The sequence below is a fragment of the Silene latifolia genome, chromosome 5 (assembly GCF_048544455.1).
Source record: "Silene latifolia isolate original U9 population chromosome 5, ASM4854445v1, whole genome shotgun sequence".
NCBI classification, from domain to species: Eukaryota; Viridiplantae; Streptophyta; class Magnoliopsida; order Caryophyllales; family Caryophyllaceae; genus Silene; species Silene latifolia.
The window spans coordinates 58951062-58971483 of NC_133530.1; the positions used below are offsets into that span (position 1 = coordinate 58951062).

The 20422-nt window shown below is 36.1% G+C and overlaps 1 protein-coding gene across 1 annotated transcript; it reads left to right on the plus strand.

Annotated features, from left to right (window-relative positions):
• Positions 1–857: 857 nt before the first annotated feature.
• On the plus strand, positions 858–20095 carry LOC141657450 (putative polyribonucleotide nucleotidyltransferase 1, chloroplastic). The gene is made up of 24 exons (XM_074464699.1): positions 858–1286; positions 2873–2941; positions 3198–3304; positions 3992–4034; positions 4628–4711; positions 5172–5236; positions 5351–5507; positions 5665–5721; positions 5804–5917; positions 7001–7264; positions 7850–7924; positions 8540–8653; positions 8867–8959; positions 10168–10346; positions 11264–11447; positions 11550–11597; positions 11732–11804; positions 12305–12378; positions 12461–12568; positions 12654–12748; positions 16038–16101; positions 17205–17258; positions 17346–17387; positions 19185–20095. The coding sequence occupies exons 1-24, from the start codon at positions 1017–1019 to the stop codon at positions 19488–19490; spliced, it is 2739 nt and encodes a 912-aa protein (XP_074320800.1). The 5' UTR covers positions 858–1016; the 3' UTR covers positions 19491–20095.
• Positions 20096–20422: the final 327 nt, after the last annotated feature.

A 20422-nucleotide genomic window follows, 5' to 3' on the forward strand; every position in this document is an offset into this window, starting at 1 on the left:
TCTAAACTAACTACTAAGTTTAGAGAGAATTTTTATGTAAACGTGTGTAGAAAGATGGTGTGTAATGCTTGTGTCGAGGTTCCTTTATATAAGGCTTGAGTGTGTAACGTAAACAAATGAGAAACATACGTCCCGGATCGGGGACACCCAACCCCGATCGGGGTTGCCAAGTCCCGGGTATTTTCTCTTCAATTCTTGGTTTAATGCTCAAGGAATCCAATGTTCATGTTTTAATGCTCCTTTAATCACCCGGTTGAATGCAATGTTTGACATCTTAGAAAAGATCTCTATGTGACTTTAGCATCCTAGGCATTTGTTGACTTGTGAATTATGGGCTTGACTTTGCATTTGTAATTTATTCAATTTAATCCATCATTTTGTCCATGCAAGTCATGCACATCTTCCATGTTGGTCCATCATCTCTTCTTTAGCTTAACTCATGCTTCTAGTATTTGTACTTGAGTAGAATTGGGCTCATTTTAGCTCATTTTCCTACAAAACATGAGAAAACATACAAATGGAACTAGAAAGCAAATATTAACTCATAAACACTAAAGGTAGTGCAAAATACATATAAAATGGAGCTAATCTAAGGGGTAAAAGTATGTAAATTATGCACTTATCAAGTGTGAAAAAGTCAATGTTACTATTGGCGTGATATGGAGGGAGTATACTACGATACAAACACACCTGAATAAAGTAATCAATGATTGGGGCGGCATAAATTGGTGAATTGGTGCCCTCCTTAACCAATCATAGATTGAAAATTGGAGTGGTTTTAGATTTGAATTGTAGTGACATGAATAAGGGAGGAGGGAATAAATGAGTGAATAGGAGGAAATAGTTATTAAAATTTTAAAAAGAAATTAAAAATAAAATTGAAAACATTGGTAATCTAAAACCCTGGTGCACCCAAAAACGAAGGCAAAGGAATAGATAAGGCAAGTAAAGCCATATATGAATGAAAGTCGATTTTGAAACACCACAAATTATCAAATCAAGCCCCATTTTAAAAAATGTTAGCAAGTCCAGTTACTCACTCTTGTTTCCATTCTTTTTCACCATCTTCAAACAATTCCAAGCTTCTTCTTTCTCCTTGTGCTTTGTCTCGTTCTAAACCATGCAAGAATTCTTCACTTGGTGTATTTTTCCGAGGAAATTATGGTGTTAAAAGGTTTCGTTTTAGTGCTCTGGGTGCTGGTATTAATGTCCCTGAAGCAGTTGTTGAGCCTTCCCATGGCGGCCCACTTCCTTTTTCTGTTAAAATTCCCGTTGGAGATAGACATGTAAGTATTTAATTGTTTGTTTGTTTTGCTTCTGTTCTACTTTTGGTGATTATTTGATGCAATTTTCATTTCGGGTCATTAGAAATAATGTTGTTACACTGCTAAGTTAACAAGTCTGTATATACATTCAGGAGAATGCCATTGAGACAGCTAGCTTTCCTTTAAGACGGAGATATCTGTCCTAATTATAAAACGGGTTAATTATGTATTACTAGGTACACAGTACACTGCTGGTCATATGTTACTATGGAATACACTAAACTTGATTCATACTTGGTCATGTATTTGCAACTCAAGCCTAAGTTCGATTTCTATAACCCAGATTTCAAATGCGGGCCAATATAGCTACACCTGTTGCACTTACTGGGAGGTCACTCCTTCTTTACTTGCAACATTGTAGTGAATAAGTCAACAGGTTTTCAATAGCTAAAACTCGCAAATGACGCTGTTGGTTGGAGGAATTACAAGTTTTTCTGTTAATAGACATCTTTAGTGCTAGGCCGTTTAAGTTATAGATATTGTTCAAGGAAAAATGCTGATTGGAATATGAACCGGGATTTCATCAAAATAACCCAACTTTTGCATTTCAATACCTTATACCTGCAGCACTTACTAAGTATTTGGCTTAAAGTTAAGTCTCCAACTGTCACGTGGCTCAAGATACTGCAACCTTAAATTCACTTCAGGGATCGATTTTGTCGCACATTACAAATGTTGTCATCATACATGAATTCTGTTTAACAGTTTAATTTTATACAATAACAATAACATTTTACATTTCCTTGTGTCTCTATTAAGCCTCTTTTGCTATTGGGAAAATAGAGTAGTCAAATGTGCACGACCTTAACTAACATTTTCAAGTATATCCTTCCATAGTTCCATTACTAATTAGTACATCTTCTGTATCTCATTCCTACTGTCATCGTTTGACTTTGATAGTTAAATTGATGTTAACATTGACAAATATTCTTTGACAATATACAATTGTTGCAATATCATGATAAAACGAAAATAGCTCTTTTACATTCTTTTGCTACTAATATCGATCGACCACCAAAATCAAACAGAAACTTTATAAATGGGACGGGAGTAGTGCTATTGTAACTTTGCCTTATTTTCCTTTTTTAAATCCCCTCCATGTATGATTAAGATATCTTAGTTAACTAAATCAACATAGTTTCTCTAGTCTCCACCTTGCCTTATGTTTCTACTGCATGCAGTTAAGCTTGTTTAAGATGTAATAGCCTTTTCTTTTTTATTTTTATTGTGTGAACTTGGAGAATATATAGCAACTGTCATGTTTGTTCATCTTTTCTACAAGCGTGCCTTACAACAACAAAGGTGGAAGCTTGCTATAGGAACTGAATTAAGAATGTACCTAATAGTGTTTTAGAAGAATAACATGAGAAAAGATTGCAAAGCTTTGTTGATTGACCAGTTATTTGGAGCCAAATGTATTGTTTATGATACTCATTTGTCTTCTGGATAGTAGACTCCTTGATTTAGATTTTCTGTATTTACTCAAAATTTTTAGCTTAGTAAGGGAGAATGCTTTGACCATTTGTAGTTTGATGCAAATTTGACAGATCTTGGTCGAAACAGGTCATATTGGCAGACAAGCCAGCGCCTCTGTTACAGTGACTGATGGTGAAACTGTAAGTTCTAATGCCTCTTGTTCTTGTAGCTGTGTTTTTTAAGTATCTTGTAGCTGCATTTGTCAGTTATGTTTACACTAGCAGGTACTTTAATGTTATAGGGGCTTACCTGTTCTCAATTAAGTACAAAATAATTTGCTATTATCTTAATGCTTATGTGCTGTTTAATTTCCTGGGTGCTTAACTGGTTTCCTTTACATTTGTTTTACTACGCTATTCTGGGGTTTTCTACTAAAGTTACTGTTTGTACGTGTAGATTGTTTATACAACTGTTTGCTTGGCTGATACTCCTAGTGAGCCGTCTGACTTCTTCCCTCTTTCTGTACATTATCAAGAGCGGTTCTCAGCAGCAGGTCGGACTAGGTATAGTTATTTGTTTTGACTTCAGCCTGTAATCCAAAGTTAAAATCTTTTTATTAGTTGGTTATAGTGGTTCTTGGTGCTGTGTTCAGGCTGTTTTGGACAATTCTCATTAAAGTTGTACTTCCTCTATTTCATAATGCTCTTTTCATTTGACTTTACAAGGTCTCTAAGATTACCCTTCGACCATATCTTTTTGCATTTACATAATGTATTTATTTTAAATCGAAAATATAATTTTGTGACTTTTTGATGATAATTGTGAACATTTTACTAATTTTAGTATGCAAATCTTGGGAAGAACATTATGTAACAGAGGAAATGTTTGCAAGTCTTGGGTAGTCAACTAGTCATAATATGCAGAATCTAATTAGTCAGTCTTTGAGAGGCCCCTCAAAGTTTCAAATGAGCTGAGTGATCTGTATCTAGCTATGTTACTCTGACTTGGCTGCAAGTGTCTGCAACTGGCAGAGTATTGGATACTGCTATTTTCAGCGAAGTTTTAATTTTTTTTTTCTTACCTAATCAAAAAAAAAAAAAAAACGTGAAATGTTGGAGTAACATTGGTATTTGCTTTCTTCAAGTGGAGTATCTTTTGAAGGACTATGCAAAAATGTTATTGTTATCTGGTTTAGTATATTTGTGTGACTTATCTGGTCTGGGTTTATAACTAAATATTTTTGCTAGCAGTGGTGGATTTTTCAAGCGTGAAGGAAGGACAAAAGATCATGAGGTACAACACCTGACTACCTGAGTCTCTGCCTTTTGATCATTGAATTCCCATGTCAAATTATGCAACCACTTGGTTACTTTGCCTATTTATATATTATATTATGCTTTATGATGTTGGACTCGAGGAGTCCAGGATAATTTGGCATTGGACCTTTTAATGGAAAGGTTTGGGGCATGGTTACATACATTGTAAGTTAGAATATGGACACATAGACAAGGTCTCTTTGGCCTTCGTAGTGGTGATTGAGAGAAGTGGTTTTCTTTAATATTTATCACTGTATAAATCATTCTCGACCTAGTAGAATATATGAGGACGCTGTTGGGACTTTGAGAATACATGGCTAACTTAGCTTGTTTGAATGTGGTGTCTTTCGCTTCAATCTTAATTCACTAGCAGTATGCTTTCTGCTCTTTCGTTTATATTTCAGATTTTGTCCCGAGAATTTTTTTAGTTTGTCTAGTTTACATATACAATTCCCCAGGCCTGAATGGTGTGGAATTAGGAAACAGGAGCTTTCTTCTCTATTTATGTTTGTTCCCTATTCATTTTGGCACTTAGTTACTCAAAATTAACTTTTTTTTTTTTTTTTTCAGGTTTTGATCTGTAGATTAATTGATAGGCCTCTGCGAACCACTATGCTCAAGGGATTCTACCATGAAACTCAGATCTTGTCTTGGGTATGCCTCCTTCGGTAACAGAGATGATTACTTTCCAACGGTTAATAATATATGGGCTACAGCTCTGTGAGTCTGTTGTTCTTCAAGAATGATCAAACGAGTCCCTCTGTCAAATAATTCACTATTTCTTTTAATTTGAACAAATATATAGGAGCGCACATGTATTAGCGCACATGTATTGAGTAATTGCATGAAACATAAGGAGGCAAATAGTATACATATAGAAGTCGATAAGCATTTTTTTGGCTCTCCTGATGCTCATTGTTATGTATTGAACTACAAGAGAAGGGTATTCAAATTCTTGAGAACATACAGCTTGATAAAAGTAGTAAATTTGAAATCCTTAATTTTTGGTAGTTCACTAGTTTGCTTCTAGGTTCATGTTCTAAGTGGTTTATATTTTTCACGTGTTTATGCAATTATATTCCGAAATCTAATTGCGAAATATGATTCTGTCAAGGTTTTGAGTTATGATGGGCAACATTTTCCAGATTCTTTGGCAGTGACAGCGGCAGGAATAGCAGTGTATGTGTAGTTCTTCTTTATCCTGGAACCATATAATGATGAGTTCTCAAGAGTTGCTGAATGCATAATTGCATTGTTGAAATTTTAGATCATTTTTAATTCCACGCTATGCAGAGCATTGTCAGAATTACCACATACGAAGCCCATTGCTGGTGTTCGTGTTGGTTTAATAAATGGGAATTTTGTTGTGAACCCTACAACCAAAGAGATGGAAGAATCAGAGTTGGACCTGGTACTAGCTGGCACTGACAGTGCTATATTGATGATAGAGGTTTGTATTGCATCGCTTTATTAACTGTACAACTGACTGTTTTTGCTCTGTTGCTGTACTTTCAAAATAGTGAGTTTGCATGAGATGGCCTTATATGTGAGACTGTCTCATATAATTTATTGTGATTTACAAAAATCCCCTTCATTAAATGCTGCAGGGTTATTGTAATTTTCTGCCGGAGGAGAAGTTGCTAGAAGCTGTAGAATTTGGACAGGTAGAATTGCTACTTTTTAGCCTCCACTTTTTTTTATTAAATTTGAATTGCCTATTGTTTTCTTCTGTACAAAAAATTTCAGAATGCAGTGAGGGCGATTTGCAAGGAAGTGGAGGCTTTGGTGCAAAAGTGTGGTAAACCTAAAATGGTTGATGCAATAAAATTGCCGCCCCAAAAGCTCTATAGGCATGTTGAGGTATGTGGGGTTAAAACAAATATGTTTTTTAGTCGAAGGTCAATATTATGCATTATCAAATGGCATTTTTCTTTATTGCTTGTTGATGTATTTTAGAGGCTAATTGATGGGGTTTATGGGAGTTAGTGCTGTATATGAAGAGTCATTTTTAAGTAGTCTTCAAGGTGATGATGTGTCAGCTGATACGCTTTTTAATTCTGTCCTTGGATTCTTTTCCTTCGGTAATTTTTTCTATCTTAGTTTGGATTGTACTGTTTATATTACTGTGGGAAATTTCTCTCAAACTGCAAAGTGAAATGTCTTTCCAGCTATCTGAGAAACAGAAGAATGATTAATCTAAGATGACTCTTTAGAGTTTAGCCCCATGTGAGATATAACCATTCTAAGGCATTAAACATTAAGCTTGTAGCTTTCTTAATAACCATGGTAGACCAACTTCTTTGCTTGTATACCGGATAGATACTTCTTCATTCAAAAGTCTTCATTTTGTGTTAATCTGGTGGTTGGAACTTGGAATTTCCTAAAAGAGATTGTATGGCAAACTCAGAGGGCAGCCCTGGCATTTGTCAACTTTTCCCTTGTGACTTGTAAGTAGTAATCTTCCCTTGCTAAGTAGCAACCTTCAATTTTTATTGGAATTAGTTTACACGTACTCCCTTTGTTTCGACTTATAATCCAGTGTCTTTCTCATATTTCAAGTCCAATAAAAGAAAGTCGACATCTCATATTTTGAAACAAACAATAATAACTAAAGCTTCATATATTTTGAGATGGAGGAGGGTAACTTGTATAGTTGTATGCACTAGGTACAAAAACTAATACAAGTATAAGGTAGTGTAATGATGGGTATGTTTTCTAATCAAATGGAATATGTCCAATTTGTAGTTCTTTCCTTTTGTCCTTTTCTTTATTTTTTATTCTTTTGAATTACATTATTATATCATCTAAAGATCTTTTCGAATTACTGATAGCTTGATATAGTAGAAGTCTCTTCGCTGGGTTAGGTGGTAAATGCAATAATGCTTGTTAATTTTGCTAGGAGCTTTGCTTCTTGACCCGTTCACTTCCTTTCCCTGATTGCAGGAAATTGCAGGAGATGAATTAGTGCATGCACTACAAATAAAGAACAAAATACCAAGAAGGAAGGCACTTTCATCATTGGAAGATAAAGTTGTGGATATTCTTTCTCAGAGGGGCTATGTTGGAAAGGGTGATGCTACTGTAACTACCGAGACTCCACTAGATTTGTTTGTAGAAGATGATGAGGATGAAGAAGTGGTTGTTGATGGCGAAGTTGATGAAGGTGATGTTCACATAAAGCCAACTTCAAGAACTTCTACTCCCATGGTAAAACCTAGCTATTCTTTTCGTGCACTTGAAAATTCTTAATTCATGAATGAGGTTTGTCCACATTTATTGCTTAATGCTTATGCTCATCCCCTCATCCATATATCTCGGAATTCTGAGATGTGAGGATTTTTATCTTGATAGTTGATTTTTAAATTTATTTTGGGAATAGGTAAATTTGACTAATATAGAGCCAACTCGTGGTCTTTTTAGTCAGTATTACCTGGTTTTACTGGATGTAAAACCTTCGATTGGATATTTATTTTTCCAAGTTTTGGTTATGATCATATTTCACCCATTTTTGTCTGCCTTCAGTCAGATAAGCCTAGTATTTTTCCAAGTTTTAATTAGTGTCATATTGTCAGACCTTTGCTACCCTTCTATGTACTCACTTGAGTACTTCCAAATAAAATAGACTTTGTGTGTTGCAACTTAATTCTAAGTGCATTGAAAATCTGTTATCCACATTGCTTGTGGTGTCTTATTTGATAAGTCTGTAATGCCCAATATAGATGATATTCCAAGTGTAGTTGCTATGTGATAATGCTAGAAACATGATAGTTAATGTAAAAGTTGCTTTGGCAGTTGTTCTCTGAGGTTGATGTGAAGCTGGTTTTCAAAGAGATCACATCCAAGTACCTTAGAAAACGTATCGTAGAGGTATGGCCGCTTCATTGAAGTTTTCTCTCTACATTATCTGAACTGTTGTGGGTTTATAAATCACTAGTAGTTTTTAAACAAAGTGACAAGGTAGATTATATTTATCTCTTCATTATCTTAAGTATTCCTTCTTTATATTGTTTTCTTGATCTGAAAAATCATGAAACGTTTGCGTAATGTAGCGACTTGTGGTCGATGTGGCAACATGATAGTGTGCATCACATTGGGCTGCAGACTGTTATGCTATGACTAATAGGAATATTTATAATAGTTGGGCCCAACTATTATAAATATTCCTATTAATGACAAGCTGTTGTACATGGCTTATGAGTTTTATATTTGTATCATTATTATAATATTCAGCAGCCTTGATGTGGCAATATTGTGTGCCATGGAACATAATCAGCAAGAAGTTCTCAGAAGTATGAACAGGAAACCTAAGACCTAGAAATGATAACCGTTGGTATATTGATGCGCTGCTATCAAAGGGGATATCTCATCTAGCTGATTTGTAGTTTTACAATTAACTCGTTGCTTTAGAATTTTAGACATTAGCAATGTTATGTCTGTGTTCTACATGAATCTCCAATGCTCAATTAGGTTTCCTGTTTCCAGGGTGGACGAAGAAGCGATGGGAGAACTCCAGATGGAATACGTCCTATAAATTCTAGATGCGGATTACTTCCTAGAGCCCATGGAAGTGCTCTTTTCACTCGTGGAGAGACACAGGTTTGCTTGTTTATTTGAAGCATAGTTTTCTGTTCAACATTAGTGACGCGTTATTCCCTCCCAACATTTGGAAGTTTTGGAGGGAAAACTCATATTCTCTGCCCCTCCCTTCCCTTCTCTCTTTGTATCAAAACACACCCTAAGTGTTATCTTTTGTTATTGTCTCAAGTAATACTGATGTGCATTATTATGCTTAACTGCTTGGTTTTACAGTCTCTGGCAGTTGTTACTCTTGGAGACAAGCAGATGGCTCAAAGAATAGACAACCTTGAAGGAGACGATGACTTTAAAAGGTTTTACCTGCAGGTACATCCATTTCGAAACCATCCCTATATATAAAATTTTCGAAGTTCCTAGGAATGTTTTACCTTTCAGTGGCAGAGTACTCTTTGGCCTTCGCCTGCACGGCTGCACGTGATAGAATGTACCATGTCTTCTTTTTTTTTGGCAAGGAAATTAATTACTTCTTATCTCATAAATCAATAGCCATAAGACATCTACAATGACTATACTTGTACAATTCTAAATAATACTAACAAACAACTCAATAAAAGTGTACTGGAGCACTTAGTCTAATCAGAATGCATATTTTAAGGCAGAGGCAAGCTTTTTTTGAGTGTATCTTCCCTCTTAGTACGCTTTTCCAAAGCTGCTCTCTTAATATGCCTTTTGGTGAAAATTGCTTGGAAATCCGTCTTATATTTTTCCTAGTATAAGTGTCTAATAAGGTGCTCCAAAAGAGTTGGGGATAAGACTGTGGCTTGAGTTTTGCAAAAGCCCGGGTAATTTTTTTTTCCAAGTGCTAAATCAGTAATTTATTACTTCAACTAATGTGAATCAGTTTGTTGGAATCAAGCATATGTTTTTTTTTTTTTTTTTTTGCAGTTTCCAGTTACAGTCTACCCCCATAACTTATGTACTATGTGCAAATCAATCCCCTAAGTTTCACTTGTAGCAAATTATCCCCATAAGTTTAAAAAAATGTGCAGTTAGCACAAAACGAGTTTTCTACCATTTTTTTAAACTAAAATCTGTGATTTTCTATTATAAAAACCATTTTAAATGTATCTAATAAAAATTAAATACAATATTTACATATTCAACAAAAAATGTGAACCAAATTTAATATAAACAAAAATTTGATCATTGAACTTTTCATTGTAACTTCACTAAAAATTCTCATATTCTGAGTATTTTTCCACCAAAATAAATAAGAAAAATATTTGAACATGCTTTCTAATAATTAGGAATTCTAGAATTAATATTTGATCAATAATTTTGACTTTTAATAATAGTAAAATATTTAATTTAATAAATTTCATTCTTAAAAATAAGATATGTGGTTAATTGCACATCGAGAGAAACTTATGGGGGCGATTTGCTACATTTATAAGTTAAGGGGCTTGGTTGCACATAGTATCAAACTTATGGGGGTGATTTGCTATATTTCCCCTCTCTTTGTAGCCTGGTAAAATGCAATGCTGAAAAGTATAGTGATGAATATTTAATTGCAGTACTCATTTCCGCCTTCATGTGTTGGAGAAGTCGGACGGGTAGGTGCCCCAAGTAGAAGAGAAATTGGCCATGGCATGCTTGCAGAAAGGGCTCTTGAACCCATTCTACCTTTAGAAGAGGAATTCCCATATACAATACGCGTTGAGAGTAACATCACCGAAAGTAATGGCTCTTCAAGGTTGATTCCATCTTCAGTTACTTTTAGCCACAATGGATAGCTCAACTTTACGTAACTAAATATTGCATTGGTTTTGCATATAATTTGTGAGGTAAATAGTTGGTGACAATGGTAATGTGATCCAAAACTATGACATTAGTGCTAAAGAGAGATCCAAATTTATTTATTTATTTATTTTTTTAATCTCTGTACACACAAAGTCAAATCGCCTTCATTTCCACTAGTCCACGATCTACAACTATTACCACTAACACTACTCAATCCACCATTAGTTCGCCACCTTACCATTGCCATTATCACTGCTACCTCCTCCTTCAATCACCTTACCTAGTTCCTTACTATTTAGAAGCATATTAATGGTGTAAATATTTAATAAATATTGGTAATGTGATCCAAAATTATGACATTTGTGCTCTAGAAAGCTCCTAGGATGGTCATCTCTCTAACATACAATAAAAGTCGAATTCCTTTCATTTCCAGTAGTTAGCAATCTACTACTATCACCACTAACACCAAGCAGTTCACAATTAGATTTAATGATTTAATTGTGAGCCATGGCAGAGATAGACATTAACTATTGATATAGAAAAAATTAGGGGTTATGTGATTATTTTTGGGATGTAAGAGGGAGAAACTTGATGCGGTGGTTATGGAGAGGAAGGAAAATGTTGTTAGATGTAGAACTCGGCTGTTTAATGAAAAAATGACTTAGACTTTAACTTGTTGAAATGATACACAGCTGATAACCATAAAAAATGTGAGAATGGTACATTATTATTGAAAAAAGTCGGGTTATTTTGAAGAAAAAAATATAGACGTACAAGGTTACCTATGAGACAATGAGATCTTTCTTTCCACTTGTTTTTAACATCAAATAATACTTTCTGAAAGAAAACTTTCCTTATCCTGTTATGTAGCATGGCATCTGTTTGTGGAGGTTCTTTGGCATTACAAGATGCTGGGGTTCCGGTAAAATGTCCGATTGCCGGGATTGCTATGGGTTTGGTTCTCGACACGGAAGAATTCGGAGGTGATGGGACTCCACTTATTCTATCAGACATAACAGGATCTGAAGATGCCTCAGGGGACATGGACTTCAAGGTGAAGTCTGATAGTAAATTCTCTGGATGCTACTTCTGCATGATTGTTGAAACTGCATGGTGTGCTCTTTGTAGTTATGTGAGAATTGTTTTGTTATTGCAGGTCGCTGGAAATGATGAAGGCGTTACAGCATTCCAAATGGACATCAAGGTCAACTACTTTTTCTATTTATAATTTTATAGAAACCAGAATATTATAATGCCTGTTTATTCTTGTAATGCTGAAAATTTTATGGTATTGCATTGTAGCTCCTTCTGAGGATAAATTGTTCTCTTTAATGACAGGTTGGAGGTATTACTTTATCAGTCATGGAAGAAGCACTTCTTCAAGCAAGAAATGGACGGAAGCTTATACTTGGTAAAAAAGTTTGACATGCATTGTCGTTTTTTTTTATGTTCATTTTTGTTTTTTCTTCTGTTTAGGGGTTTCTACATATCCTGGACCACTAATCAAAGTAATCTTCAGTAAACCATTATGTTAATAAGCCTGACCTGTCGGGTAAAGCTAAATTATAGTACAGTTAAAATGGCAGTTGCATTACTTGCATAACTGCGCATTTTTAAGCTCAAGAAAATGGTTTTGCTACTAGTTGCACAAATATTTTCAATAGATGCTCTGTAGTTTTTCCAGTGGCTAGTGTATAAATTTGAGATGATCTCACATGTGAGAGTGTGAGTCCTGCCCAAATCCTTTGGTGTTTCTCATTTATTATAGGGTTAACAAGTTGGTCCCGCATGTTAGACTGTCTCACATGAGTTTTCTGCAATTTGTTTTAGGAATTCAGTGTGCTTTGCCCACCATTTTATAATTAGTGTTCTTGCTTATATCTTGTGACTGTCTAATATTTTATTCTTCAGCTGAAATGTCAAAGGCTTTGCCACCTCCATCAAAAAAGCTTTCTAGATATGCTCCATTAATTCATGTCATGAAAGTAAGCGGTCTCTTGTGAGCTAATAAGGATTATGCCACTTATGTTGTACAGATATTATTAAGTATGTACCTTATATTTGCAGGTGATGCCGGGGAAGATTAATCTGATTATTGGCAGTGGAGGGAAGACAGTAAGGGGCATTATTGAAGAAACTGGTGTTGACGCCATTGACACGCAAGATGATGGAACAGTGAGCTTAAATTTAATTTTATATTGTGTCATGCAACCCAGTATCCACCATTGATGCAATGATACTAATAAAAATTATACGGTAGGTGAAAATTACTGCAAGGGATTTGGTGAGCCTTGAGAAGTCAAGGGCCATGATTGCCAATCTAACAATGGTTCCTGCCATTGGGGATGTTTACAGGTTTGTTCTGCAAAGCCAAAGTCTTACCTTCTCTTTATTTTCTTTACACGTTCCCTTTTGGGACGTTTTTTCTTCCCACTTTCCCTTTTTGGCTAGTTTTGATTGTCTTTTACCAAATTATCCTATCAGCTTTATAAAATTACAAAACTGGCACCCCCTCATACCTCCCCCCCCTTCTTAATCCCCACCAACCACCCCTTTTTAATCCCACCAGAGATCTTCTCCCTCTACCGCATCCAGCCACCTTCTTCTACCACCAACAATCTTATCTTTCGTCCAGATTCGGCCACCTACCACCACCACCACCGGCCTTATCTTCTGTCCAGATCCGGCCACCCGCACTAACTTCCTCTCACCACCACCACCAGTTCTGAACAGTGTTTGAGCCCTTCCCCAGACAACCGCCTGAGCTCAGCCACCTCCTACCGCCTATTCTCCTCTCAACACGAACAATTACCTGCGAAACAAGTCATTACCTTCTACACAACAACCCCAGTAGTCGTCGAGGTGGTTTGGGCGTTCGTCGGTGGTCATGGATGGTCGTCGATTCTATGTGGTGATCCTAGATGGGTTGGCTCTGGTGGTGGGTGGGTGGTTGGTGGTATCGGTTCCGGTAGTGGCTAGGTGGTCGGTGTTTGGTGTTTGGTATCAGGTGGTAGGCAAGTCTGTTTTGGTGGTTGAGGCGAGACCGTGGAAGAAGAGCAGAGTAGGGGTAGGAGTGAGAGAAGGATAGAGTAGTCACTATCACTTTCTTAAAAAGTGTGAAGATTCCAAATGGGAAGAAAATAGGAGGGAGTAATTATCTATCGCGTTTGAGCATGAAGCATGCTGATATATTTTAGTGATAATTTGGGACTTTCTAGCAAAGAAATTTTAATTTGCAGTATGATTAGACGCGTAGTAAGCAAAATGGATAGATTGGTTGCATAAGTTTACTATAAATAGCAGCTAAAGTGTGGCTCATATTTTTGAATATTGTGAACGAATGTGATAAAACTTTGATAGGCATGAATCCTTAATTTTTACGCGCAATTATGTATGGTCGTCTGATTCATAGCTCAGTCCGGAACATGTAGGGAAATTGGAATACTCTGGATGCTACCTTAACTGAATTGGTTACGTTTGGGGTAATGGATAATTTTAGTTATATTTGTAAAACAGAAATAACATGGATGGTGTCATCAACTATGCTACTCATGCTGTGTCAGACATGGGTATGGCCCCTGAAGGAAACATAGATGAGAATATCAAGAAAGCAACTGAAATGATTATTAGGAACATAAACCCTGTATTTCCTTGAGTACTTGAGGTACTGCGGTATTGTTTATTTTGATAAAAGAAAGGATTTTTTTTTGTCAACACTAGCTAACATTTACTCCTACTTCTTTTCACAAATACTACGTAACATTTTACTTTTTGCTTTAAACTATCTAACATTTACGTTATTTGTTGTACACTACCAGAGACACTCTGGCAAAAGAAGTAAACTTCTGATGTTAACTTGCTTTCGTTTTGCAACAAACTACCTAACTTTTTTTTTTTAACTTGATCTTGAAACTAACTAATTTCTTCCTTTTTCCCAAAACTAACTAGCCACCTAATTCCCAATTTTATTTTTCTCTCAATTTAATTCTCATCTTTTAACCCTAAAAATTCTACATTATCCATTTACCTTGTTTTTACTCCCTAAAAGTTCCTTAAGAATGGGAGGGAGTTCTCTTTTTCCTCTATTTTACCTCATTTTTTCCACATTATTTTCCTCTAATATGAAATCTCAATTTGCATAAAGATTTAGTATAATGAGTTGTGGAGGAAAATTAAAGTAGAGAGAGGATGTGGCCATGTGGGTAAGAAGTCATAGGTACCAAAAATTATAGACAAATAAGGAACGTGGAAGATCTTTGCGAATTTGCAATTTTAAGAAATGCGGAAGATCATTAAAAAGAGGAGGTAGTATACACAAACTTTAGAAAATGCAATATAGTGATATAAAGTTAAAACACGGAGTTAGTGTAAACATAAGGTAAATTACAAGGTAAAAATAAAGAAAATCAGATTGAGAAAGAAGAGGCAAGTTAATGGAATAGAGAATAGAAAATAAATTTGGGAAAATTGAGGTAAATATAATAAAAAATAGTTTAGAGAAAAAAGGAGACAAATTAGTGAAATTAATGGAACTAAATTTAGGGAAAATGAGATAAATTAGAAGGGTGAAAAAGAAGGGTTTGTTTTTGTCAAAAACTACCTTATATTTAGGGGTGTGTGTAAAAAGACTACCTTATACTCCCTCCAATACAGACCAAGGTTACATTGACTTTTTGGCACTATTCATGTGTAGAGAATATTTGGTATTATTTGTAATATATAAGAGAAAATATAGTCATGTGAGATCTTGTTTGATTTATCGTCATGAATTCTATAAGAATATCAAATTTTTATAATTTTCCCACTTGTAAATGAAAAAAAAAAAAATGGAATAGGGGATTCATAAAGATTGATAATTGCTAATAATAGAGTAGACCCACTTGTAAATGAAAAATGACCCAGCAAGTGCAGCAACTGTAAAGGGGTTTAAACGTACACAAACTTTATTCCACAATAACATAAGTTGTTTCCACCTAAACTTTCAACGGAAAATGGATGACCTCTCCATCGCTTAAAAGAAGCACAAGGGGTTTTACCGGCGATTTGATTTAGTCCATTATATTTTGAAGCTAAGGGAATTATAAATCATTGGCTTCGTAGATTAACAAGAGTACATTTGCCAAGTTAATTATAAGAAATACTACAATATTCAAATTGTCCCCTTTTAGCTTTAATTTCTTTTTCATGTTTTCTTTGGTACTCATCATATGAGGTTGAGAAAAATAATGAAATGGGTCACAAATGATCTGCCTTTTTGGTCAGCCTGTTTCATGGTTCTTGAATCTGATACGTTCACTAAAAAAACATAAGACATTTATTATGGTTATGGGTTTAATGTTTTTGTTATATGCCTTCCTATATATGTACTAAATGTCGTAGACCTGTTGCTGTAAGTCACTCGTCCTCAATCTATCATGAATTTGGGATTTGTTCAATGATGTGAACTTCGTGTCCCAAGGATTCAAGCATTTCCTTCCCTTTTCTCTTGGTTAGTGGGGATTATCATTATTTGGTTTGCTACTTCAGGCCTCTGGGTTTGTGAACCAGGTTTTACTATATGTCTAGGTTTGATTCACATGGATTAGGATTAGTTAATTGCAGCAAAATATAAGAAAAATAACCAGCGTAGTTCATACTTCTGCAGAAATTGTGAAATTAAATCAATTGCGCCTTATGGTGTTTTCGTCGAGATAGCACCTGGACGTGAGGTACACTCTTTTCCACTTTCGTTTTCTATGCATTATGGTTGTAGTGACCTGTTTACTTGTATGATTGTGATATTGTATAAATAGTTACCATTTCTTGTTCCGTGTGCTCCGTTGGTATTGTCAGTAGTAGCTGTATCATGTATGGGGGTAGAATGGAAATATAAGAATTGGAGTAAACAATTTTACATGAAGCTTTATAGATCAAATCATTGTCAGTTTCACCCAATTTTGATGATTGAGATCCCTCACAGCAGATTAAAACTAAATAAGAATTGACATGACTAAATATAAACCCTAATAACCAGATGTCATTTAAACCTAATTTCGAAAGAAAAACAAATAATAGATCTAGTTTTCACAAACTTAATCCATGACACCTTCGTTTTTTATCTTTCCTTCTGTTTATTGAGTTCCTCTGTTTGTGTCTCTAATTCTCTACTGAGTGATGTTCTGATGTAGTACTACCTCTCCGATTTTCACCAACAACCATTTTCCCTCTATGCTCTACACCTTTATTTATTGGTTCTCTTTTTCGCGAATTAGAGTGTTGGAAAGTGAAAATTTAACTCAAGACTAATTAAGAGGGCAGAAAAGTATGAGATGTTTGAGAATAGGATTATGAAAGGAAAAACAATCAATGAGGATGAATAATTAATTATTACTTGGCAAATTCGCTCTTTTAAGTATTTTCCCCTAATCATTTTGCTGTAGCAACTGCTCTACACCTTCTCTTAAGGTGGGTCTGCCCCTGATATTACCCAAAGTCTTGTATGATATGGCCTTACAAAAACGTATGGTGAGACCATTTTGTAAAGGAATTAAAGTGACCACCTATATATATATCTCCTTAGTAACCTTTATAACCTTGAAAATGACCCTTTTTGCAAGTAAGTTGTAACCATTATCCTAATGCTAATTACCATTTTATCATTAACACTGATCCTTTTTATGTCCTGATCATTTAATTGTATTTAGTAACGTCTTTACGACTTCTTATAATCCTCTTGTTTCATTCGTGAAATGTCTCATGCTTGCCTATTATAATTCCGTCTTAAGAGAGACTTACCAGCTAACTAATTGATATTCTCTTTTTATTTGCGCAGGGACTTTGCCACATTAGTGAATTAAGTCCCAGCTATCTCTCAAAAGCTGAAGATGTAAGTGTTGCCTGCATATCATATTGGGATGGTCAATATATTCACCGTCTCAAAAGCTCTAAAATATTTCCTTTTTTTTGTCTGCAGGCTTTCAAAGTTGGAGATCGAGTTGATGTTAAGCTCATTGAGGTTCCTCTTCTAATATATGATTATTTATTTCTATTTTGTTTTGAGATGTCAGTTTAAGGTTGTGTAACATCACATAAAGTTTCATGTGAGAGATTCCTAAAATGAGTTAGATGCCCTAATGCTGGTTTGTTGTCCGTTATAACTCATGCTCTATTGTTAGTCCATTGTGTTATTCAAACTTGGCTGCAAGTCTTCTAAGTTTAGTCGTTTTTAATAGCATCTGATTTCATATTTTTGGTCCTTGATATTCCCCCCCTGCTTTCTTAGCACACATCGTCTTTGCTAAACCAGAAAATATAGTACTCCCTCCTGTCCATTTATTTGTAATTTTGTACATTTCATTTTTTACACATTTTTAGGAAAAGGGTCATTTATTTCCTCGTACAATTTTAACCCAATTCCCCCACCAACTTCGCTGCTATGTTACTCAGACTCGTCTAGAAGTAGCCGACACAGGTCACGGGTGTGTTCCAAGTGTCGTACAAGGCTATTTTTATGAAAAATATGCATATTTTGGCTTAAAATGAGGTGTACAAGAGCCATACCAATATCCAGAATAAGAAGAGTCGGTGTGACATAGCTTCTTTGCCAGTCTAATGCAACCACCTCAACCCTGACCGTTACCGGCAACCTCCTTTCCCCAACCCTCAACCTCACTAATCAGCACTTATTCCTCCAACCCCACTCTTTCCGGCCTTCCTACAACCACCATGCCCAGATCTGCACCTCCAGCTGTCCAGCACTTGCAGGCGGCGTGGGTCATACAGTGCCCGGGAGTCGTTTTTGGTGATGTGGTCGGTGGATCTGCTGGACTGCTGGTGTTCATTGTTATTGGTGGTTGCAAAGTGGGTGATGTGTGTCATTTTTGGTGATTTCAAAGTTGGCGGTGTGCGTCATTTTTTTGTTGTTGCGAAGTGGATGGACTGGTGATGTTTGTGGTGGTGTGATGGCGTACAGTTGGTGGATGAGGAGGTGGTGTGTGATGGGTGGCGCGGCGATGACGTGTCGTGATTGTGCTGGCTGGGCGTGATGGTGTGGTTTGATGGGCCGGTGGTATAGTAGTGAGCGTGGTTGGTGTGATGGTGGTGATGGTTGGGTTGATGGTGGTCCTGAGGGAGGGGCAGTAGTGGGTGGCTGGGGTGAGAGGAGATGGGAACGGTAAAATTGTACAGTAACTTTGAAACTTAAAATTTACTATGTAAGCAAATGTATCGGATTGAATGAAATGGCTTAAAGAGGAATAAGTATAGAATTGAGTGGAAAGGGGAGAGTATATGTTAATAAGTCACTAAATTGGAGCCAATCTATGATATTATAAACGGGCCGTGACACTGAGATATCAAGGTCTTGGAGATTACCATCTGTGTTACTCAGACACGCCTATTTGGGGTGAAATTTCCTGTTTTGTGGTCTAAATTGAAGTGTCGAAGTGTCGTGTCGTGTCGGACACCGACACGTGTCTGACACGCGACACGGCAGTTAAGTGAAGTGTCGGAGTAACATAGATTACCATGACCACATTTGAGGCGATAGGCTGCATTCATAGTGCACAAACCACGATCAAGCGCTATGATAGATTCCTTAATTAATAACAAACAGAAATTTGATGCTGTGAGCCTATTGTATTTATTCATCGCAAATATTTCATATTTACTTGAAGATATGCATCATGTTCATACATTTCCAGGATCTTATTGCTAGAACCATGTTCTTGTAAGTTGGCAACATTATCACTGCATTTCCAGTCTTCTTTACTTATCAGGGCTCATTGGGTAAATTTTTCTAATTGAAACACAGGTCAATGAGAAGGGTCAACTTCGGCTTAGTCGACGTGCACTAATTCCTGATGCTGATCCATTGATACCTAGCACAAAGCAGAGACCAACAACCCCTAAAGACACGTCTGCTTCACCGAACACTGCCTCCAAGAATGTCACTAAAAGAAGTCCTGTTGTAACTAAAGAAGGGATGACCGAGCAAAGAGTTGAACTGACAAAGGTCAAAGTTGATTCTCGAAATCTCTCTTCCAAAGCCAATTCCGAGGGAAGTAAAGTTCCTCCGGGGAAGGTTGTTAGAGTACCGGCATCTCGAGACGGGCAGTGAAACTCAAAGTAGCCTACTAAATACAGATGCTAAAACCAGGATAGTCTATTAAACGGCTGTCGGTATTCGTTTTCAGAGTCAGGATTCATCAACAATATTACCAACAATCAAGACTTGCCATCTTTGTCCGGAAAGTTAGGTATGGGCTTTCGCCTCCTCCTGATTCTTCACCCGATGACTTTTGATTATAGCTCTTCATCAGTCAATAATGTTCCCCCGTATAGTTCGTGGGGGTCTGGGACTAAGGATGGACTGATAAGATTTTACGCGTCTGGAGAGATGACTGTTACATGGTTTCTTGCTTTCACGACAACTTGTGCGGCAAAGAATTCTTGAAACATATGCTTACGAGTAGACGAGCTTTTCCATTTTTTATGCTAGTTGTATTGTAGAGTTTGAGTTCTTAAGAAAGAAAAGTAAACATCAGCTCCTAGTCATCTAGTTTAAGAGAACCAGTTGTGTTATTTGCAACTTTTTTGTTCACGATATCATTTGTTGAATACCAGAAATACGGCATGTTTGTAACATGTTAATACAACATTATACTATTTTTTTCAAACTCTTCTGTATCTTGCAATATTGAATGGCAGCTTAACAGTTAGAAATTGTGGTCTGTCACCTTCAGATACTTGGCAACTTTGTAACACAAAACACACAAACAGGTTATGGAACGGCATAAGCTCAAATCCAAGCATAGGACTCAGAGAACGAAAACCGGAAAGTGATTTTTCGTTGTGTTTAATGTCAAGTACGGAGTAATTGTTAAGGAAATTGGAGATTTAAGTTTTTGTGAAAAAGCTAAATTTCATCTGAATTAATGTCTCCTTAAAAAAAAATGTTTTCATTAGAGTTGATCAACACGCCATCGTGACTATTTTTCTGCCTTTATTACTGCTTCTCAATTCAAAAAATGCCTTTTTGAGATTTTTTAT